The sequence below is a fragment of the Labrus bergylta genome, chromosome 21, assembly GCF_963930695.1.
Source record: "Labrus bergylta chromosome 21, fLabBer1.1, whole genome shotgun sequence".
Classification (NCBI taxonomy): Eukaryota; Metazoa; Chordata; class Actinopteri; order Labriformes; family Labridae; genus Labrus; species Labrus bergylta.
Window position 1 is genome coordinate 970,664 of NC_089215.1, and position 23,951 is coordinate 994,614.

General features: G+C 39.7%; 2 protein-coding genes across 3 annotated transcripts; one reads left to right on the forward strand and one right to left on the reverse strand.

The window, feature by feature from the left end:
- Positions 1 to 3,473: 3,473 nt before the first annotated feature.
- Positions 3,474 to 23,151, reverse strand: LOC110004338 (alpha-N-acetylgalactosaminide alpha-2,6-sialyltransferase 2-like). Of its 2 annotated transcripts, XM_065949916.1 has the most exons (12): positions 22,989 to 23,151; positions 22,719 to 22,778; positions 21,212 to 21,313; positions 11,863 to 12,258; positions 8,261 to 8,432; positions 7,955 to 8,120; positions 7,146 to 7,320; positions 6,209 to 6,347; positions 6,025 to 6,128; positions 5,339 to 5,422; positions 5,157 to 5,256; positions 3,474 to 4,517 (listed from the first exon to the last, which is right to left on the reverse strand). In XM_065949916.1, exons 4-12 carry the CDS (start codon positions 12,096 to 12,098, stop codon positions 4,347 to 4,349), a joined length of 1,347 nt encoding a protein of 448 aa, XP_065805988.1. In that variant the 5' UTR covers positions 12,099 to 12,258; positions 21,212 to 21,313; positions 22,719 to 22,778; positions 22,989 to 23,151; the 3' UTR covers positions 3,474 to 4,346. The 2 variants fall into 2 exon arrangements, with proteins under 2 accessions (XP_065805988.1, XP_065805989.1); XM_065949917.1 differs by lacking the exons at positions 21,212 to 21,313; positions 22,719 to 22,778; positions 22,989 to 23,151 and adding an exon at positions 19,512 to 19,650.
- On the forward strand, positions 15,164 to 19,493 carry LOC136177300 (proteoglycan 4-like). The gene is made up of 3 exons (XM_065949918.1): positions 15,164 to 17,492; positions 17,672 to 17,721; positions 18,078 to 19,493. Exon 3 carries the CDS (start codon positions 18,081 to 18,083, stop codon positions 18,351 to 18,353), a length of 273 nt encoding a protein of 90 aa, XP_065805990.1. The 5' UTR covers positions 15,164 to 17,492; positions 17,672 to 17,721; positions 18,078 to 18,080; the 3' UTR covers positions 18,354 to 19,493.
- Positions 23,152 to 23,951: the final 800 nt, after the last annotated feature.

Sequence of the window (23,951 nt, forward strand, 5' to 3'; positions counted from 1 at the left end):
TTCAGGAGGAGGAAATTACCCCTTACTTTTTCTGAAACCCATTTTTTAGAAACATACATAATATTACCAAGAGGGACTTGGTCCAGAGGAGCAGCTTCTAAGTTGAGCCATGTAGATTTTGGGTCATTTCTAACCCATTCCCAAAGATACCTGCTCAGGCAAGCTAACTGGTAGTATTTAATATTGGGCAAAGCCAGTCCACCCTCTTCAAGTCGGAGCTGTAGCTTCTGTAGTTAAATCCATAAAAAGGAAGATAATGAGCTGTTTAAAATAGAGATTGGTTTTCTAGTCAAAAGAACTGGGATCATTTGAAAAACATCAACCAGCCGAGGGAGTATGTTCATTTTAAAAATATTTATTCTACCCAAAAAAGATAATGGGAGGGAAGTCCAGCGTGCCAGATTGTCTTTAATTCTGCGGATTAAAGGCAGAAAGTTCGCTTTATAAAGACCAGAGAGGGATGGAGTAATATATATACCCAGATAAACAAACCCAGCAGTGGACCATCGGAAAGGGGCAGAGCTATCTGATGTCAAAAGTGTATTATAAGTTAGGGGCATAGCCTCTGATTTTGTGTAATTAATTTTATAGCCTGAGAACCGCCTGAAAGTTTTAATGATCTCGATAACTCTAGAGATGGAGACTACGGGGTTGCTTAAGAATAACAAAATGTTTGCTTAATATTTACTTGGCTTGTGACCAAATTTATGCATTCTGTGCTTAGCATAAAAAAGGCATTTCTGGGCCTCAAACGTCATAACGGTGTCGAGGGCAGCAGCTGTGGTGTCTATCTGAGATCTCAACTCATCCAAAGGATTAGTATCAAATTCTCTCTTTAGTTTATCTAATTGTTCTCTCTCTCTAATTGTGTCTCTCTTAGGCTCCTCAAGATTGTTGGTTGACGGCCTGCCAGAACCCCCTGCTTTGCTAAAGTGCTCATGATGGATAGGCCGGGTCTTTGTAACATATCAATGAGTAAGGTCTTTTACCTGCTTTTTGTAACATAACAATGAGTAAGGTCTTTTACCTGCTTTTTGTAACATAACAATGAGGAAGGTCTTTTACCTGCTTTTTGTAACATAACAATGAGTAAGGTCTTTTACCTGCTTTTTGTAACATAACAATGAGGAAGGTCTTTTACCTGCTTTTTGTAACATAACAATGAGTAAGGTCTTTTACCTGCTTTTTGTAACATAACAATGAGGAAGGTCTTTTACCTGCTTTTTGTAACATAACAATGAGTAAGGTCTTTTACCTGCTTTTTGTAACATAACAATGAGTAAGGTCTTTTACCTGCTTTTTGTAACATAACAATGAGTAAGGTCTTTTACCTGCTTTTTGTAACATAACAATGAGGAAGGTCTTTTACCTGCTTTTTGTAAAGTGTCTCGAGATAACACTTGTTATGAGTTGACGCTATACAAATAAAAATGTATTGATTGATTGATTGATAACGGTGTCGAGGGCAGCAGCTGTGGTGTCTATCTGAGATCTCAACTCATCCGAAGGATTAGTATCAAATTCTCTCTTTAGTTTATCTAATTGTTCTTCCAAATTATTTTGTTCTGCACCTCTCTTACGTTTCAATAAGGCAGAAAAAAATATTATTATGCCACGTGATACAGCTTTTGCTGTCTCCCAAAGCACGTTAGGAGAGATATCTGGGGTGTCATTCTCAGCCATAAAAATCTTAAACTGCTCTTTAAAATATTGAAAGAAGTCTGGATTTTTAAGAAGGGAATTTTTGAAACGCCATTGCGTTGGAGGACGCTGTTCTTTGCTAGACATAACCAAAAACAATGGGGAACGATCTGAGATAACAATACTACCAATTGAACATGAAACCACTTTCTGGAGGGCATGCCTAGGTGTAAAAAAATAGTCGATCCTGGAGGAGGATTTGTATACCTTAGAATAGAAAGTATATTGTCTGTCTGTGGGATGGAGAGTCCTCCAAGTGTCAATGAAGCCTACATCGCTGCAGCAGCCTGTCTGGACTGGCTTGTTCCAACATTGGAGTGCAAAATAGATGCTTCTCGTTGTTGAATGTGAGCTGCAGCCGCGCAGGAAATAAGCGGACATCGGCGGCACAAAGCTTCTGTTTAACACTGGCAAAGGCTGCTCTCTGCTTGGCGACGTCCAACGTGAAGTCCGGAAAGATGCGCACCTGGTGCCCGCGGAAGTTGAGGGGAGCCCTCTCCCTCACAAGACGGAGTATTTGTTGTTTGGCCTGAAAGTGGTGAACCTTGACGATCATTGGGCGCGGAGGAGCTCCTGGTTTGGGCTTGGGAGCCAAGGACCGGTGGGCTATGTCCAGCAGTGGGGAGCCCTTGGGGCTTTCAACACCAGTTTTTACAGTTCATTAAAAAAGTCGGCCATGAATGAGGTTACCTGTGGTCCCTCTTCACTCTCCATAATCCCGAAAGCTCTCAGGTTCTGATGCCTACTCCTCGATTCTAAATCCTCTGTTTTGGCCACCAGCGCCGTGTTGCTTTCTTTCAATGCACATGTAGCTTCGAGCTCGGTGACTCTGTTGTCGATATCTTGAAGTGACGTTTCTACATCCGTGAGTCGAGTGGCAAAAGAATCAATAGTGGATTGCAGAATACACATAGAAGACCGGGTCTCGTTCCTAAATGTTTCTTTAAGCTTAACAACGGAGGAGAGAGAGGGTTCTTCATGACCGTCTTCGTCATCGCCATTTTGTGGTTGAGAATTAGCATTAGCCTTATCGGTGGTCTGTGCTGGCCGGCTTTTCTCTGCTCGTTCATGCCGGGAACTTCCCTTCCCTGTCATCCTGTATACTTAAGTCATAAAACTTGGGCTGAATGATAAGTTAGAAAAGTAGTTTGCTAATGAATATTCACAAAATATGCAGGAGCTGGTCAGGACATGTCTACTCCCTATCCATGCTCAACAGCGCCCCTCCTGGCTGACCACTTTTGGAGGCGCTTTGTCAGATTTTACTTGCCTGACCTGCAGAAACGGCAGAAGTGGTGGTCTGACTGCCAAAACATTCAAGTTGGAGACACTGTGATGATCGCTGACCCGCAGCTTCCTCGGGCCTCATGGCCGATTGGCCTGATCACTCATACTGTTCTGCCCCTGATGGGAGAGTTAGGACTGTGGATGTTAGAGTGGCGATCGCTCTTACACCAGACCAGTAGCCCGCATCATCAGTTTTCCAAAACTGCCGGACTGAAAGACTTAAGACTAAACTGTGGTTTATTGCCTTTTTGCTGTTATTCAGATTTCCTACAGAAATCTGGGGGCGGCTGTTAAAAAGGCCAGCAGTGGTAGATTCCAGCTCCGTAGTGTCTGGAGTCCCATCGATGGCGGTCTCCATGCTGAAAATGCTGTCTCAGTCTAACTTTCAGTCAACCTAACGACAGGCTGAGAGCTGGAGCTGAGGCGCACTTCCTGTTCCTCTGTAGAGTCAAACCAACACAGAATCACTCACACACACACTGAGATACAAACCACAGATTTTTATTCAAAAAGGTGAAAATCAGATTCAGAAATTGCACTTTAAAGGTCTCCCGTTTCCCCTCTTGCACTTTGAAATAAAACAACTTCAGATGACCGGATCCCTTCATCTGATTCGATATTAAACAAACAAAAAAAACCTTTTAGACTAATAACTAAACAAGCTCAAGTCCATTTACAAAACACAATTTACAAAACACTAGATTGCATCAAAGAGAACCACCTTGGAGTCACATCTTTGAGTCAGTAGTTCAAGCTAAAAGTAAAAAGCATCCACACCCTGTAGAATCTGCTTCCATCATTTCAGCTCCTCGAGCTTCAAGTCGTTCTGCAACAGACTCCTTGATGAGGGTGCAGAATACCCAAAAGCCCCTTTTCCCAGTTTCTGTCCGAGCGTTTGGGACAGAAAGCATAAAGAGTTTCTGAGAACGCAGGATTACTGTCCAGTACTTTCCTTCATGATGAAATGCCATCCAACCCGAGAGTACAACTCACAATGCTGAGTCAGCGCTTTACGGTTTGTTTTGAAACCTCGAGGACGCTTGGTAGGATGCATCAACCATATGGAGACACTGAGCAGAGGCGTGCATGTACAAAGAAAAGATCACCAGAGTCTAAGACAGGGAAAACTTAAAATTTAAGGAAAAGAACGACTTGTTTCTAAAGTAAAAACACTCTCAGTTTTTTTCTTAGGAACAACACGTGGTGTGACAGCAAAGGGACTCGTCAATCAGAGTTTACAACCTTAATATCCTTACCATCACCAATAAAAACCACAGGTGCATTGTGTGACCTGGTCTTTGTAAAATGTAAACTTTTTTTCTACTCTCTACAGACGTCATCTCCGGTCGGCGTGCGTCTCACTCGCGCGTGTAGAGTCTCATGAGCCCCGCCTGATGCAGCTGCTGCCAGAGGACCAGCTCCATCTTCATGTCGTGGTTGGTGGTGAAGCCTACCGGGTGGAGGCCTTTGTCGTAGTAGTACCTGGAGAACTTCTCGTAGCCCGGAGTCATAAAGCCGTACGCACTCACCTTCAGTCACACAGGAGACACCAAAGACAGAGATGGGAAAAATGAAATAATAAATTAATAAATAAAAAAATACATTAATTAATAAATAAATACATTAATAGATAAATAAATCATAAATAAATAAATACATAAATAAATGCATACATACATAAATAAATACAAACATAAATAAATAAATACATAAATAAATAAATACATAAATAAATCAATAAATGCATACATACATAATACATAATACATAAATAAATAAATAAATACATAAATAAATACAAACATAAATAAATCAGTACATAAATAAATAAATACATACATACATACGTACGTACATACATACATACATACATAAATAATTACATACATACACACATACATACAGTCGATCAATTAGAACAATTAGAACAATGACTTCCAACAGGGAGAATGGCGTCTCTGTCATGTCCACAGAGCGCCATGCTCGCCTTTTTTTTTAGCACTATGTAACTGACTTCATCAATGTCATGATGATGTCATCGACGCTCTGTTCAGGTTTACGCTTCTACTCTTTCTGTCTTAGGCTTTCCTTGAATGCACGAGACGTACACAGTAAGAAGGTAGATAAGTAACTAGCTGACAGAAATTAGAAGAAATATAGAACTCCACCTCGTCACAGGTGTGCAGTGCAGCCAGCAGCATCACAGCTCCAGTCGTCGGACGGTAATTTCTCGCATTTCTAGCGGTCAGATATTCAGAATGGAGGAATCTGAAATGACAAATCACACAACATATCAGAAATAAACTGCATGCCCCCTCCCCCTCCCCCGTTCTGCAGATCATTCCCTCACCTGTTCCGGAGGTAACGCATGAAATCAGGATGAAGCATCTTCAACTTCTTAGCTGACACGTCCTTTCCAAACATTTTGGTTGGACTGTGAAGAAAAATATCAAGTAGTGTAAAAAAAAAAAAAGAAAACACAAAACTGTCGAGTTGAGAGAAAGAATTGTTGGATAAGAAGTCGTTGTAACGTGCTGCAACAAAGTTTTGGGTGTGAATGTAAATGTTTGTGGTGCATGCTGAGGTTAGACACATGACTCTTTTACACAATATAAATATAAAACATCAGGCCAGAAGGCTTCATTCACCAAGTTTTTTCTAACACTAATATGTGTCCCCAAGTAACATGACTCAAAATAAGACACAAAGTCAGTGAAGTATCCGTCATGTTCTCTGTGTTGTTCTCGGACGTGGACCGGACAGTGCGCCCTTTTTACCGTGCTGAGGCCTGGTTAGTCCTGGAGCAGTGTGAGCGCAGGCCAGCGGGGGAATGAGGAGGGGGGGGCAATCCCAAAGCCCAATGTAGTGTGCTACATTGAACTACACAAGAACTACATATCGGGTTCAAAAGAAGTATGCAGTAGGTGGCTTTGAAAACAGCTCTACTTCCTGGGAGTCTGTCCAGAGCGTGTGAAAATTCAGTTTGAACATGAGGAAGATGTAGAGAAGAAGATATATAAAAGAACATTGTGTTACTCTTGTCCCCGGTCTCTCCCTCTCTCCACTCGGGTGTGTGTCACCGCGGCCTTCACCATCAGGTAATCACGTTCATGAGATGGCAGCATTACATATCGTGTTTCCTGCGGGGAGCAGAGGGGCGTCATGTAGATGATTCGAGGTCATTACTCGAGCATTTTATGCAGGAAGAAATATAACTCACCTCAGACAAAGGGGGTCCTTTAAAGCCAAGACCTTTGTACCTTATATACGAGTTACTCAGTGTGGTGGTGGTGAATGTGTAGTGGGTGGTCCGAGACCCCACGTCCTGCTCAAAGCCCTTAATGATTGCCCCGTTGGTCCTAAAAAAACAAGAGTCCAAAAACATGGATGACAACATAAATGATCTCAAAGCCCTAAAACAATTGAAAATCTTTCACGGCTTTAAGGTCATCTTGTAAAAATATAAAAACTCTTCCCCATGTTTCTCTAATTCTAATATGTGACCCTAGTCTGTCTACAAATCCCCCAATGATGAGAAAAGTCCATCTTCCCCGTCTTCTTCCTGCTCCACTTTTCAGAAAATATGTGCTCAAACTGGCCGTTTGGAGATTTTCCCTTCATGACATCACAAAGGGCAGTAGCCCCTCCCCCAGGTGGGTGACACTCCCACAGCTAGGTTTTTGTTCTGCCCTCTGAGTCTGCCTTCTCACCGTAAACAATAGGACATGGAGTGAGAAAGCACAGAGTACACCCAAGCCCTTCCAGAGAGGGGGCGTGGTCAGACACAGCTCATTTACATATTTAAAGGTACAGACACAGAAACAGCCTGTTCTGAGCAGGGCTGAAATAGAGGGGTTTATAGACATGATCAAATACAGGATCAGAGTGGATTTAGAACAAGACACTTTACACACATGTTTTGAGGAGCTCTGAGACTTATTTAAACTGATTGAAGAGGAGGAGGATATGTGACCGTTAAAGAAACACCAAGAGAATTTACAGACGGGCTAATGCTTGGCATTGAAAGGCTCCGCTCTGGGCAGCATGCCACAACTTTCCAGAGAGCAATTGGTGTGGGTGTGGGCAGCTGGGGCGCAGGACTTCCTAGTCCTGCATGAACAAACGCAGAGCTAAGCTAGTCCAGAGTTGGTTTGTACCTGAAGACATAGTGGTGACTGTCGATCTCCTCCCCTTTCTTTGAGTTATTCAGGATCCCCCCGTTCCCCACCACAGCACAGCGGACACACTCGGAGTTCTTACTGTGGTCCTTCCAGTCGTCAAACATCTGCAAGTTAGCGGAAGAGTTGAGGAGGGAAAGAGTTTCCACCAGCACTGTAGAAACAGAAAAAAACACAGATTGAATGTCGGTTAGAGTATTTGAACACAGTCCTGAACGTTTTTTTTACACATTTTTTGTGGGCCATGTTTGTGCATCCGCCCACAGATTTGGTTATTTTTGACGGAAAAAAACCTGCTCAATGTGAAGGGGCATGCTCATAGTGAAGTAATAAATGTAATATTGGAGCGAAAGGCTTTATATGTGAATTTCCAGACTTAAATGTAATAGAAATCAAGTATATCCTCTGAAAATAACTCTGTGAGTCATGACTGTCTACAATGGGTGTAACACCCGAGTCCCACTGTCTGTGACGTTTTCAGAGTCCTATCTTCAGTTTGTTTACATCGCCGGGACGGCCGGCTGACTCCTCCCCTCGTGTATAAAGTTGTTTAATTGAGGGACTAGAGAAAAGAAGAATAACATACTGTACTCACTGCTTAACTGTGTTTCTAGATCACGCTCATTTCAGGTAAATGTACATGCAGTGTGAAGATACCAGCATAATAAAGATCACTAGCATTAGCATGCTAACACAACAATGCAGCGCGAGTTGTTTTAGTTTCTTGCTGGTGCTCAAGGGTGACATCTGCTGGATCAAAAAATTGCATATAAAGCCTTTAAACTTACTTGTGTAATTGATCCCGCTCCAGCCGTGGACTGGTGTGTACTTCTTTAGCCGTTGATACTGCTCAGGAGTCGCATGTTTAGCCAGCATCAGGATCGGGATGTTGTTCAGATACCGCTCCCCAAATTCAAGTTTCATGACCCCACTTTGGAGACCATCTGAGCAGAGCTGGAGGGAGCAGATAACACAGCAGGGTTGTAATGAAACCATAAAGCAGCATCCTTAGCTCCACCTGGCCGGTTCCACATTTTCAATTTTCTACCTGCAGACTCTCACAGGAGGAGATTTCAGCATTTTTCTACACTCACTGTCTGTAGCTGGTTGTCTTCACTCAGGTAACTGTCTCCAATGAAGGCTGGCTCTTTTTTTGACCTGGTTACCTTTGCGGGTCTCTGAGGCTTCACTAAGGGGGCTTTGGTGCTGAACCTTGTTTTGGTTTTGTCCGAGTCTTCAACCGGCCTGGAACTGACTTGTGAGTTGCTGTGGAAGACAGAACAAGATTTTAAAACGAGCCCTGAGAGTTCTGCCTGAGACCTCGGAAAACAAATGATTTTGTATACGGAGTGTAATTCCCCCACTGAACACTGGGTGGAGTCTTGGTTTGTGATGTTCAGAAAGCAGGTTTAGTGCCCGTCCCAAATGATGCAAAAAAGTCTTCAAGTTGCATTATGGAAGGAATTTTATTGACGACAGAATGATATCAGCCTACTCCCTTTTTATGAATGAAATTGTTAGCTAATTGAACCAATGTTTTCTCCTCAAGAGGATAAAAGAAAAAAAAGTTGATTTTCAAAAACCTTGATCCACCTCAGGTCTTAAAAAAGCCTCTATGAAAAAAAAGAAGTTATACAGCCCTTTAGATTACTTAGAAAAAAGTTATGGCTGTATCTCAAATTTTGAGCCCCCACAGCTAAAGGAAGTAAGTGAAATCATTAAAAATCTAAAAAAAAATACCTCAGCTGGCCATGATGAAATTGATCCTTCTTTAATTAAGGAAATATCAGATTACATATTGGAACCTCTCACTCATACCCTGGGCCGATCTCTGGCCACTGGTGTTGTCCCGAAAGAGTTTAAAAGAGCAAAAATTATACCACTGTTTAAATCTGGTGATCAAAGAAATTTTACAAATTATTGTCCTATATTAATTTTACCTTGTTTCTCAAAAATTCTCGAAAAGTTAATTTACTCAAGAATAGTTACACATTTACATGAAAATAACATCTTATATGAACATCAATATGGATTTAGAAAGGACAGTTCTACCTATATGGCACTTTTACAGCTTGTAGACAAAATACAGGCAGCTACAAATAATAATAAATACGCACTTGGTATTTTTTTAAACTTGTCCAAAGCATTTGACTCTGTCAATCACGATATTTTATTTGCTAAATTACAACATTATGGTCTTCAAGGTGACACACTGAAGTGGTTGACCAATTATTTGAGTGAAAGAGAACAGTATGTGGTAATCAATGGTTGTGCTTCAAGCACACCATGTGGAGTACCACAAGGATCTGTATTAGGACCTTTGTTATTTCTTATTTATATTAATGACTTCCCTTTAGCTTGCAAACTTTCTTCTCTTATTCTTTTTGCTGATGATACCAACATGATCTTATCTCACAGTGACTTACACACCCTCATAAATAATACAAATGAATAATTGGTGAGTGCTGCAAAATGGTTTAAACTTAATAAGCTTTCATTAAATAGTAAAAAGTCAAATTTCATCATATTCACAGGTAAAGGAAGTAGGTATCAGAGGGATTATGCTAAAGTTTTAATAGATGGAAATGAAATTTCTTAAGTGTCACAAACTCAATTCTTAGGAATCCTTGTGGATGAGAAGTTACATTGGAAAAATAATATTAAATTTATTCAGAAAAAAATTGTGAAGTCCTTGGGGATCATCAGCAAACTTCGTAGTTTTATTCATTTATCTTGTATGTTAACCTTATATTACTTATGATTTATCCATATTTGATTTATGGTAATATTGTCTGGGCAAACACTTATCCCTCTCACCTTCTTAAACTTTATATGTTGCAGAAACGTTTTGTAAGATTGGCAACTTTCTCCAAAGCAACAGAAACATCTGCCCCCCTCTTCAAAAAACTAAACATTCTTTCAGTTTATGATATCAATATACATCAGATATGTTTGTTTATATATAAATATATGTTCGTACCTTTTTCTTTACCATCATCATTTCAATTTTTTTTGAAACTGAATTCCCAGATTCATTCATATTCTACCAAGACAGATTGATCATCTTCATCTTCCTTTTTATAAAACCAAACACGATCAGTTTTCCGTCAGATATCGTGGGGTACAAATATGGAATTCCAAAAAACACGTTGTTAACGACTCTTCATCTACAGAGATTTTTAAAAGGAAACTGTCTTCACATTTAATCCATGAGGTCAAACTTTTGCATATATAAAATATATTTATTCTTTTCTTTATTCTTTTTTTTCCATCAACTCACTCATTTCACTCCATTTTTAATAGATCAATGCCTGTTTCATTTAGCTGATAGAGGGTTAACATTCTCAGTCTTTCTATTGTATGTATGTGTCTAAGTGTGTGTATATGAATACGTGTATAGGTTACTGTATATGTTTTTATATTTAGTTTTGTTTTGAAATTGTGTAATTCGATTTGTTTAGCTGATTTATTTGTTCTCTTAAGAGGTGAGGTCCCTTGTATAAGCCTGTTGGCTGCTTGAACTCTCCTGATACACCTTTTATGTTTTTGGTAATCCTACTGCCTATTCATGTGCTAATCTGCCTCCAGCTTGTTGTTCATCTTTTTTGAAGGGCGCTGCTGAAGAGTTGGACTTTAAAGTGCTCCTATTTTACACCTGGTGGAGATCATTTGCAGATACTGTGTTGTACCTGATACCGAAATCGCTACTGAATCTTTTGCATTGTACAAACATTATTTTTGGGGTTCATATATTTAATCTATGTTCCTACTTTTGTACGTTCACAATAGATAAAGTCCGAAGAAAGTGTCTGTTTTCATGTACTGCTCCCCCTTGCTCCCTCTACGCTCTGAGTCCATCAGCTGCACTCTGTTGACCCCACACTGTTAGACCCCACGTGGGCCAAGTCTGCTCTGATTGGTCTGCAGATCCGCTCTGTCGTTATTGGTCAGTTGCTCAGCACGCTTCTCGAAAATTTCAACATGAGATGCTGGGCCACAACGAGCCAATGGGCTTAGATCAGTGATCTCACATTGACAATGATGTCACACTGACAAATTTTTATCGAGGGGGGCTAGAACCGAGCGTTACATGCAGCTAATGCTACAGCTAACAGGAGGACGTAGGAGAAGCTGCGTTTCCAAGGACTTTGAATTTTTGCACATAGATGTGCCTAAACATGCACAGGACACTAAAGGCCATATACAACCAGAAAAAGCATAATATGGGACCTTTAAGAGAATTATTGTAAACTAAAAATCTGAAATATTGGGGCAGACAGATGTGCAGAAACTGGAATGGCTGTTTAAGTTTGATGTGTTTAAACTTGCTAATTTTGTTTCAAAAGCTTGGAGAAGAAGACAGGATATTCTGTTTAATGAGTTTGACTTCTTGCTTTCTCTTTTTGTTTCTTGACAATGAATATAGCTTACCTAGTGCACTCTGATCCGGGAACGTTTTTAATTCATGGTGTCATGTAAGAACATGCGGGTATGACACAATAATAAAATACTAATACTAAAACTAAACTATAACTGATCTCAATTAAAGAGGACTTTTAATTAAAGTTGCATTGCATTTAAACCCCAACTGCCAAGGTTTAATGACACACAAAATGTCTATTGGCTGAACACTTTAAACTTATTAAACTACCCCTACATTCTGCTCAGACCGGGTCCACTTGGGTCATTCACTCACCTCCCTGGATGAAGACTTGGACGTCCGTCAGAGGCTCCATGGACGGGGGCAGACGGCTCGCTCTCTGGACTCTCTGTGTTTTGATCATGTTTGCTCTCTCCCAGAGCGAAGACTTGAAGGTGTTCCCGGGAGTGTATGGACCAGGATGGAAGCTTCTCCAGGTGTACACACAGGTAGAGAAGCATCAAGGAGCTGGCGGTGAACAGGCCAATCAGCAGCTTCCTCCACATCCCCATGCCTTTGTCAAAGAGTGTTTGACGTGTGCTGGTCTTGTCTGAAGGCTTATGAGGAGGCAGAGGGATCGAGGTCTGCGAGGATGTAAGTCCTGCTCAGGTCTCTCTCTCTGGTTTAACACTCAAGAGAAGGCAGAGGGATCGTTTGGGTGTGGCTGCTTCTCTGCAGATAGAAAGAGAGAGTTTTATTATTTTTTATTTTTTATTGTGATAAGGTGAACAAGTACAAAACGAAAATGTGCACATAGACATGACAATTAAAGCGACGGCAAATAAACAAAAACAGAAATAAACACAACAAAATACGCAAACATTAGCAAAGACAAATACAATTTGAGTAGATATAAAAAAAAAGTCAAGTAGTAAGTTGAAGTAGTGTATAAGAAATGTGTGAATGTGTGTGTGGCAGGATAATACATTAAAGTGAGTGGCTGAATGGGAAGTAGCAAGAAAAATAAATAGCTAATTAGAAGATAGAAGATAATTGAGAGGAAGAGAAAAGAGGGGAGAAAAACCAAAAAAAGATATATATGTGTCAACATTAAAGGATTTTAATTTCAGTTTGAGGTATGATTTTTCTGAGATGTAGGTGAATTATGAATGGATTCCAGGTGTTATTAAAGGCTGATATATTGTTTTTCTTGCAGGCTGCGATTCTTTCTATTACAATGTGTTCTGTGAGTAGGTTGGTCCAGTGGGTTATGTGGCAGTATCTTTTTGATTTCCAGTTCTGATAGATGATTTTTTTGGCGATAGTTAGAGAAACGAGTAGCGGGTTTTTGTAGTTATTTGGGATGGTGATTTGTGATGTGTCTTCAAGTAAGCAAAGTAATGGGGACGGGAGGACTCTGCAGCCCAAGATAGTGAAGAGATTTTCAGTGACTGTGATCCAAAACGAGTGAACTGGTTGACAGGCCCAAGTGGCGTGAAGATAGTCATCTGTGGAATCATGAGTGCATTGTGAACAGATGTCTGTGTTAGCTAAACCCATTGTGAACATTTTACCTTGAGTGATGTGTGTCCTGTGGATGGATTTGTATTGTATAAGTTGTAAATTAGTATTATTGGTCATAGAAAAGATGTTTTTATTGAATTGTGTCCAGAAGTCAGGGTTGGGGGGCAGCTTCAGATCCTTTTCACATTTTGTAGTGGGGAGTGTAATGGAGGTTGTTGATGTCGCCATAAGTTTATAAAGTTTAGAGATGATTTTATTTGAACTGTTGATTCTCATGATTTCTTCACTGAGTTGGGAGGGTCGCAGAGTGTTGTTAGTTATATTAATTTTGGATTTGACTATTGATTTTAATTGTTGATACTGTAGGAACTGGTCCCTCCCAACCCCGTACTTCTGGATTAATGTATTGAGTGATATAAACTGATTGTTTTGAAATAGGTGATTGAGGTGAGTGATTCCTTTTTGTTGCCATGATGGGAAGTAGATGGGGGTGTTTTGTAGCTGGAAGTCTGGGTTATGCCATATTGGGGTGTATCTACATGGTGATAGTGATGACTTGGTGATATTATGAGTTTTCCACCAGGCTGTCAGAGTTGAGGATATGGTGATGGTTTTGTGGTAGTCCAGTTTTTTTTTTTTTTGCGTCCATTTAAATAAATATTGTAATTGATTTGACAGATGGTAGTAGAGAAAGTTTGGTGCTTCGAGGGCCCCGTGTGATTTATGGTTTTGTAATGTTTTTAATGAAATGTAATGTTTTTCCAGTAAAATTGTGATGATAATGAATCTATTGTTTTACACCATTTGTCAGTGGGAGTGATGGGGACCATTGAGAATAAATAATTCATCTGTGGTAAGGTTTTCATTTTAACTGTGGCGATTCGTCCAATGAGAGTGAGTGGTAGTTTGGTCCAGCACTTAAAGTCATCCTCTATTTTTTTTTAGCAGGGGGGTGTAATTAAGGTGAAATAATTCTGACAGCCTGGCGGAAATGTTAATGCCTAGGTATTTTATATTGCCAGTGTTAAATGGGAGGGTGAGATCTTGGGCTGCAGAATCCCAGGCTCCTTCTGATATTGGCAGGATGGTTGATTTATTCCAGTTCATGGTATATTGAGAGACGGAAGAAAAATTTGTAATAATATTGAAGGTTTCTTGTAATGATGCTGAAGGATTTTGTAGGTGTAATAATAGATCATCTGCGTAAAGGCTTATTTTATGCTCTACTTGTTCACTGTAGATTCCTTTAATGTTATTGTTTTGTCTTATAGCTGCTGCGAGAGGTTCGATGAAAATTGCAAATAGGAATGGAGAGAGTGGGCATCCTTGTCTGGTCCCTTGGTGTTGTGTGAAGTTCGGTGAAGTGATCCCATTTGTGTTTATTGTGGCCCTAGGTGATGTGTACAGTGTTCTTACCCAGTGGATGGGTAAGAACAGCCTTGCGTAAGGCACGGAATAAGAATGTCCAGTTAACTTTATCAAAGGCCTTTTCTGCATCCAATGAGACGATCATGGTTTTGTACCACATAAATATTAGATGTTGCAACTTAAGACTTTGAATTGTTTTTTAGGGAATTGATGTGCACATTTTTATGTCGTCAGATTTATTTATTTAAACTAAGAGGAGGACCAAAGTGCAGACCGACAAAATTAATTTACTAAAACAAAAAACAGGCTATAAACAAACGCTTACTTTCTGAAGGACCATGAAATAACTGTCCAAACTGTCCAAGGAAAAGGTGAACAAAGGGGAGTCACCACCAGGAAAACTAGTTAACAAAGTGACACCGGTGTGATGGTAGGGTAAGGTTAGTGTGAGGAACAGGACATTTTGGTATTTTGTATACAGAGTGTAATCCCCCACTGAACACTGGGTGGAGTCTTGGTATGTGATGTTCAGAAAACAGGTTTAGTGCCCTTCCCAAATGACTAAAAAAAAGTCTTCAAGTTGAATTATGGAAGGAATTTGATTGACGACAGAATGATAAAACTGTCTCTCTAATCTGCCTATTCATGTGCTAATCTGCCTCCTGTTTGTTTGTCTTTTAAAGGGCGCTTCTGAAGAGTTAGACTTTAAAGTGCTCCTACTTTATACCATAGACTGTAAAAATAATGGACGGGACAAGGTCCCCGGTCTAGTGAAGCTTTTATTTGTAGAGCTCCCCCTGCTGACTGGCTGCAGTATAGGTCATAAGCCCCGCCTCCTCAATGATAACAGATGGGATGTGGGTCAAACTGTAAAGCTAAAATACTCGTCACATCATTTTTTTCCAAACCTAAACTCTGCTGTGATCATGAGTTATTATCACCCTACATTGTGTTCAAGTGCTCATTTTTCTGTGAACTTTGTTTTAAATAAGTTATTTGAGGTTGAAAAACGGGATTTTACGTCATATTTGACGATGATTGACAGCCGCCGATCTTGCGTAGCTCTCTTTGTGAATAACAAAGTTACGTAGTGAAGGAAAGCCGAGACGCCATTGAATTTTTCCGTTCAGTTTTTTCGTCTTTTTTGAGCTGTAAAATGAGTTGTTCTGCAGTAAACTGTTCTAACCGACCTGTGGGAGATAACGGATCTTTGCAGTTCTTTCGGTAAGTAAAAAAGTGATTTATGTGTCATTGGTTAAAGTCGTTATCTAGCTAGCTAACACATAAGCAGTCTAAGGTTAGCTGAAATGTTGTAAAGCTAGGTTACTTATCCGGCATGATTTATCTTTTTATTTTATTTTATTAAATGAACAAACCTAATAACTGACATGCTATGTTTCTTGATATTGTTATGTCGTTATTGTGATTGAAATTGTATTTAAAACCAAGAATCGTAATATAAAATCCGCTCATAGATGCGGTTCATTGACTGTACAGTTATTTTACAGCAAAAATAAAAACATCTGGTAAAGTCTCTAAAAAGTATCGAGGGCAAAAACAAAGTCACATAATTGTAATCTGGCCTGCATCATTACTAATGTGAACATGTTTACAGTCTGAGTGATAAGTGGACTAAACCGAGAGGAACAGGTTTTACTTTCACCGTGCAGGCTGAAATTCATAGGACTATATACGAGGGGAGAATATTTCTCTATGTGTCCAGATAAAACTAAAGGTAAGATGTGATTTAATATAACTGTTACTGATTTAAGATCCAGATAAAACTAAAGGTAAGATGTGATTTAATATAACTGTTACTGATTTAAGATCCAGATAAAACTAAAGGTAAGCTCTGATTTAATATAACTGTTACTGATTTAAGATCCAGATAAAACTAAAGGTAAGATCTGATTTAATATAACTGTTACTGATTTAAGAGACTAACTGAAACGTGAACACAAACATCAACAACCTGCGGTGGTGTAATGTAATATTAACCGAGCATCATGCTGCTTAAACTGATAAATATTCTGCATTGCCTTCCACACACCAATTCAACAGTCACAAGTTGATCATATTGTAAATTTAATGAAGCTCATTCAGAATTTGTACTAAAAAATGTTTCGGTGATTATGACGGTGTCTGTATTTAACACCTTTGAAAGGAAGGTGTTAATGCAGGGGACCAGTGTTACACACAACATGCTGCTGTTATTGTAGTTAGGAGGAGACAGAGGCTCAATAAAAGAAGACATAAAGATCACGTTTTCCCCCACACATATGTTTTAAATGGGATGCATTTATTTTTCATTTCGCTTCAATAATCGCTAACGAAGAGAAACACCAGAATTAAACTACAGGCTGTTGTTGCCTTTTTATAGCCAAAGAAAACTGAACATTCACAGCCTCTGCATTCAAAAGAATTTCAACATTGACATTTATGTCGTTCTATTTCCCTCTTTTCACCAACATTTTATTTTAAACAGGGATTTCCTTTTTCTCTGGTCCCTCGTCTCTCCTCCAGCTCGCCCCCTGCGGTGCGCTCCTCTCCATAATGCTCTCGTCTCCTCCCTCTAAAGCTGCTGATACTCTGTAGGACGCTTTGATTGGGGCACCTCACCAATAAAATACTATTTTATATTTTATAAGCAGTTTGCCACCACACTGCACTTTTACTCTCCAAAGGCATATGAGTATGTGCGTGACAACTTTAACAAAGCTTTAGCACACAGTCACACCATCCACACAGCTGATCCAGGATTTACTGTAGCATCTTCTACAGCACTGAAAGGTCATGTACAGGCAAACAGAGAGAAGGGAAAAGAAACAATCTGTGCTCTCAAATAACAAAGCAGTCTCAAATCTTTTTGAGGAATTACAGCTGAAAAAGATTCTACTTTGCATACAGTACATCCTCTGATAAATACAGTGAAGTACTTTGATTGTATTTCTGTGCTGTTCCTGTAGGAGACCATGATGCAGCCAGACTGAAGCAGCAACTTGTGAAGGTGGACGCCATCATCTTGTCTTTGTAGTGCTGATTCTGAAGAGAACACCTTCACAGAGGACTCAAAGGTAAAATGATCTCTCATATGATTGGACCGTGTTATTGTAAACGCTATCAGCATCAAAGTAATTTTAGTAACAATTTATAATCCTTCTTAAACTGTAAGGAAGACTAGCAGAAGATTTTAACAGCCTCTATGGTTCTGCAAGAAGTTCATGTTTAAATTGTTCTTCTTTCTGTCTTCAAGGAAATCAATGCTCAAAGGAAACAGCAGTCCAGACTCTGATTCCAGCTCCGGTGAGGTTCTGCACACAAACTGGCTTTCTGATTATATGAGAATATTTAACATTAGTTTAATTCATCAGGCTGGCCCATGTGATGACAGTTTAAAATAATCTTCAATAGAAAGTGGCAGGAACACTTTTGTCTTAAAACATAAATTCATAAAGCTGATCATATTATTGGATTCATCATGTCTTATTATATATTTAGTTTTTCCTCTTTAATAGTTCTCCTGTCTTTAAAGTAAACTTTAGAAGCTGAAGTTTAGCAGAACCTGAGGACAGATCTGATCTCAGGTCTGAGGCAGAAACATCACAGTAAAATTCATTATACTTTACATTTAACTCTGTGATTGTTTTTCTTTATTACAGAAGATGCTCTCAGATTCAGATCCATCAGCAACCCCTGACAACATGGAGGACTCGTCCCCCGACAACGCGGAGGACTCGTCCCCCGACAACGCGGAGGACTCGTCCCCCGACAACGCGGAGGACTCGTCCCCCGACAACGCGGAGGACTCGTCCCCCGACAACGCGGAGGACTCGTCCCCCGACAACGCGGAGGACTCGTCCCCCGACAACGCGGAGGACTCGTCCCCTGAGCGTTTCCTGTCCTCTCTCGATGGTCTTCTTCTCTTCAGTTATTAACTCTTAAAACAACAGCACAACATGCCAGACTGTTTGACAAGTCTGTGATTGAATAAATGGAAATGGAATCTCATACGTATCTTGCTATGCTTATTGGCTTTAAATGTTTAATATTAAATAAGTTTGAAGGCCATTTATCTCAGACGAGGCCGGCTGTGACAAGCTGAGCTCGTCTGTTAGCTTTGCTGTTGTCTTAGCTGTTGTTGGTCAAGAAGAAATGAATGTCAGTTCAAGGCCTTTTTAAATGTGAGCTATAAACTTAACTGCTAAATTATTTTACTGTGACCAACACGTTGTTGTACTCCAGTTAATCAGAAACAGTCATATCAGATTTTTAAAAAGTTTATTTAAACATTTTATGAAAAGAAATCTTCAATAAACAACCCCTGGCTTCATTAACCATGTGGACAATAAGTAAGGGAGACCATCAGGTCAAACTGCTGGAACATAGGAGAAAGTATAAAACATAATTTAACAAAGAAATCCAAACAAAAATCAAATAAAGTAAAGAGATCCTGGATGATTGTTTGACTGTTAAACTATGATGGAAAAGCAAATCCAACACAACCCTCCAGCATCTGGCCTTTCAAACACAGGGCAACATCATGTAGAGAAAAATAAATTGAATATTGACCTGGATCTCTGTGTTTTATCTGAGGATGACTATGGTAGCCTTCTCACTGTTCACTGTCACAAAGCTCCAGACTCTGTCCACCTTCTTCAGACGTCGATCAGCTCCTCTGGGTGATGGCAGAGAGGACTCTTCATCTGGGAGAGCTGCTGGTGTAAGGTCATTTCTCCCACAGTGGATGAGCAGGGCATCTGGCACAGGTGATAAAAGGAGGAGGTTCCTTCAAACTATGTGACCCCAGCCTGACCTCTGTAACAGGTGTGCAGATGAAGGTTGAAATGACCCCAGCCTGACCTCTGTAACAGGTGTGCAGATGAAGGTTGAAATGAGTCATTTTTAGGTTCTGTTGATTGTAAAATGGAAAAGAAAACATCATCTTTCTATTTAACATTTATCTGGTGTATGACTCAGTGTGATTTTTATTTTAGAAGACTGTATTGTTAACAACAGCTTGTTTTTACAATCCTCTTATGAAACTTAAATAAAAATCACAGGATATAAACTTTTAACAGATGATTTTAACTTACACTTCACCTCTGTGGAAGATGTCAGACCAGCTGCTTTTATCTCTTCTTTGCCTAAATGAAGATACAAAAAACAATTGATTTACTGTTCACTTAAATATATTAGAAAAGCAGACATGACTCACATTGCAGACTATCAGTTTCTAACAGAATACAACATATCTTACCAGCTGTAGTCTACGGCCTGTGGTGCTAACCTAGCTTAAATATAGCTTCAATATAGAATGATTTCATTAAAACCAGAGGACCCAGCAGCCCACGTATTTTCAATAATGATTAAAATAACTGGATTTTTTAAAACACTGTGTTTAAATATTAGACTTTGAATACGGCGGTTTGTTGTACTTACACATTTCTTCATCGTAGACCGGCAGAGCGCTTTCGGCGTAGCTGGGCTGTGTAAGTCATCAGGGCAGTACGCTAAGTGGGCGGGGCGTGTTACCAGGGCTCCTCCCTCCGGACCCTACTGCGCAGACTCTGGCTCCAAATGACGTCAAAATCGCAAGATGGAAGCACCCGTAAGCGACGTATTTTGGCTTCAAAAACGTTGAGTGGGAACAGCTACAGTGCGCGCCCACTGCTTTATACCTGGTGGAGATCATTTGCAGATACTGTGTTGTACCTGATACTGAAATCGCGACTGATTCTTTTGCATTGTACAAAATATGATGATTTAAGAGAATTATTGTAAACTCAAAATCAGAAATATTGGGGCGGACAGATGTGCAGAAACTGGAATGGTTAAACAGACGTGTAAGTGTGAGGAACAGGACAAACTGGTGAGGGAAACAAAGTGAACCACAGGAGGCCCAAACTACAAAAATACACACAAGAAACACAAGATTACAAAAAAAAGAAAAGATAGAACACATGAACCTGAATCTGAACCAAGCAGAAATCTCCGGTCTTTAAAAAATGAAGCTAATGTGGAAGTGCAAAATCCTGCAGTTCCTCGAGTGTCCACTAGAGGCTGACTGCAGGAACATCGGAAGTCACATACACATGACACATATTACAGCATAAATAAACATGTGTACAGCCTAGTACAAAAAAACGGAATTCACGACAAGCGTCTTGTCCAATGACACATCGACTCCACCCACTGAGTGTCACAGTGGTCGAAAGCCTATTTTTTCCAAAAGTGAAGGTGTACATCCTGTATTTATCTATAATTCCCTTCTTTACTGTCTCTCCTCTAGTAGTTGATTACTGTAAATATGTTTGTCTTTGATTGCTGAGTACCTTTGCCCTCTGTTGTGAACATTTCCTGGATAAAGTTTAAGAAATAAGATTTTATTGATATCTCATTGGGGGAAATTTTTTCTTACAACAGCTCAAAATACAGGAATATAATTAGCAAAAAATAGCAAAAAAAATAAAAAAACAAACATATTTACATCAATTAAATAAAGGAAGAAAAAATAGAATATTAATAGATAATAGTAGGCATCTATTTCTAGTGTATTTTTTCTTTCTTTATCTTATGTTAACCCCTGTGCAGAGTTCCAGTGAATGAAAGCAGTGTTTAGTTTGTGTAGGTGGAGATCTGCTGTAATAAAGGCAGAGGGTTCAGTCTTTTCAGAAAAAGATAAACTATATCATATTAACGGTTCAGTTTGTCTCGTCCCCCCACGTCCACGTTCCACCCTCGTTTTCTGATACCTCTGCCCATGTCATTAATAGAAGAATGAAAGTCCTCTCACCAGATCAGAATCTTCTTCCTTTGTGTTCCTCACTCTTCTCTTAATGATGGCTCCTCTGAGAGGCGAGCTCCACAGCTCATCGAGTGTCGCAGTGTCAACCCTCTGTGACAGGGTGATTAGTTTTACATTAGGCAATAAAAACATACAGTGAGATGGATTGTGACACTGACAGGTAGTTTGGCTCAGTGTCAGCAGAAACGCAGTGTGGAGGAAAACTGGTTTGGTGAAGATGAAGCTGAGCCTGACTGTAAAGCTCTCAAATTATGAAAACCCCTGTTTCTGACTTTTAGGATTCAATCAGAATCATTAGACTGAAAGAAATACAGAAATTCAATTTCAATTCAATGTATTTGTATAGCGTCAACTCATAACAAGTGTTATCTCGAGACACTTTACAAAAAGCAGGTAAAAGACCTTCCTCATTGTTATGTTACAAAAAGCAGGTAAAATCTCTTCCTCATTGTTATGTTACAAAAAGCAGGTAAAAGATCTTACTTATTGCTATGTTACAAAGACCCGGCCTATCCATCATGAGCACTTTAGCGAAGCAGCAAAAGTTACAGTGGTAAGAAAAAACTTTCTTATTAAAAGGCAGAACTCTTCGGCCGGAACCCCGGCTCATGACGAAACGGCCTTCACAGGCCTAGACTGCGCTGTGACTCTATACAAATAAGAGAGTATAAGAACAAACAGTAAGCGGAGGATGATAAGGAAACAGTCAAAGCTCACAGACCAGCTTCAGTTTCAGATCATAAAACTAATGAACATCTTTCTCTGACTCATTTCAGAGGTTTTACTTTTTAATCCAATTAATTTACTTCAGTTTTAGCTCATGGCTGATAAAATACTCAAATTCATAACCGAAGAAACAGACCAGACGACACATTGTCAAGCTGTGAGTTTAGACTCTATGATCATATTCTACAATTCACTTATCAGATGGTTTTATCCAAAGCGATGGACATCAGAGAGTAAGAACAACACAAGCAAAATAGAGAGAGAGATAGGAGGACACAACGTCAGGAAGTGCAAACAAACAGCTTTAGGTGTGACTGGACACACAGGTGCTGACAGGAAGTGACCAGAGGCAGAGCACAACATCGACAGCTGTTCTTGAGAGTTCTGATCAGTCTCCAAACCATCCTAAAAATGATCAAATTAAAACAAAACCATCATCATTAAGTGTGTAGGTGTTCATAAAGAGCGGGGTCTTAAGCTGTTTCTTAAAGGTGCAGAGGGACTCTGTAGATCAAAAGGAGTTTGGAAGTTCGTTCCACCACCGGGGGGCGATATGATGAAATAAACAATGGAGCTCGATATTAGTAAGATACCAGTGGAGAATAGTTTGTCAAACAGTCACATCAAGAGCAGCTAGAGAAAGATGTGAGAGGAAACAAAGACACCAAAAGTCGTCTTGATTCACAATCACAGATTTGAGTGTTTCTTTATTCACTTGTTCATTTTTTAAACATGAGAAACACAAAATGTAAAAAAAGCGTTTTTTTACCTCGTTCATCCACGGCCTGCTCCGTAGTGTATTTTTTCTTTCTTTATCTTATGTTAACCCCTGTGCAGAGTTCCAGTGAATGAAAGCAGTGTTTAGTTTGTGTAGGTGGAGATCTGCTGTAATAAAGGCAGTGGCTTCAGTCTTTTCAGAAAAAGATAAACTATATCATATTAACGGTTCAGTTTGTCTCGTCCCCCCACGTCCACGTTCCACCCTCGTTTTCTGATACCTCTGCCCATGTCATTAATAGAAGAATGAAAGTCCTCTCACCAGATCAGAATCTTCTTCCTTTGTGTTCCTCACTCTTCTCTTAATGATGGCTCCTCTGAGAGGCGAGCTCCACAGCTCATCGAGTGTCGCAGTGTCAACCCTCTGTGACAGGGTGATTAGTTTTACATTAGGCAATAAAAACATACAGTGAGATGGATTGTGACACTGACAGGTAGTTTGGCTCAGTGTCAGCAGAAACGCAGTGTGGAGGAAAACTGGTTTGGTGAAGATGAAGCTGAGCCTGACTGTAAAGCTCTCAAATTATGAAAACCCCTGTTTCTGAGTTTTAGGATTCAATCAGAATCATTAGACTGAAAGAAATACAGAAATTCAATTTCAATTCAATGTATTTGTATAGCGTCAACTCATAACAAGTGTTATCTTGAGACACTTTACAAAAAGCAGGTAAAAGACCTTCCTCATTGTTATGTTACAAAAAGCAGGTAAAATCTCTTCCTCATTGTTATGATACAAAAAGCAGGTAAAAGATCTTACTGATTGTTATGTTACAAAGATCCGGCCTATCCATCATGAGCACTTTAGCGAAGCAGCAAAAGTTACAGTGGTAAGAAAAAACTTTCTTATTAAAAGGCAGAAATCTTCGGCTGGAACCCCGGCTCATGACGAAACGGCCTTCACAGGCCTAGACTGCGCTGTGACTCTATACAAATAAGAGAGTATAAGAACAAACAGTAAGCGGAGGATGATAAGGAAACAGTCAAAGCTCACAGACCAGCTTCAGTTTCAGATCATAAAACTAATGAACATCTTTCTCTGACTCATTTCAGAGGTTTTACTTTTTAATCCAATTAATTTACTTCAGTTTTAGCTCATGGCTGATAAAATACTCAAATTCATAACCGAAGAAACAGACCAGACGACACATTGTCAAGCTGTGAGTTTAGACTCTATGATCATATTCTACAATTCACTTATCAGATGGTTTTATCCAAAGCGATGGAC

Excerpts from the sequence above, each read along its gene's own strand:
- LOC136177300 (XM_065949918.1), top strand. The coding sequence starts at position 18,081 with ATGCTCTCAGATTCAGATCCATCAGCAACCCCTGACAACATGGAGGAC.
- LOC110004338 (XM_065949916.1), bottom strand. The coding sequence starts at position 12,098 with ATGGGGATGTGGAGGAAGCTGCTGATTGGCCTGTTCACCGCCAGCTCC. Across the intron at positions 8,433-11,862 it reads CCAAGTCTTCATCCAGGGAG|CAACTCACAAGTCAGTTCCA; the intron begins GTGAGTGAATGA and ends TGTCTTCCACAG. Across the intron at positions 5,423-6,024 it reads GGGAGAGACCGGGGACAAGA|TCCAACCAAAATGTTTGGAA; the intron begins GTAACACAATGT and ends TTTTCTTCACAG.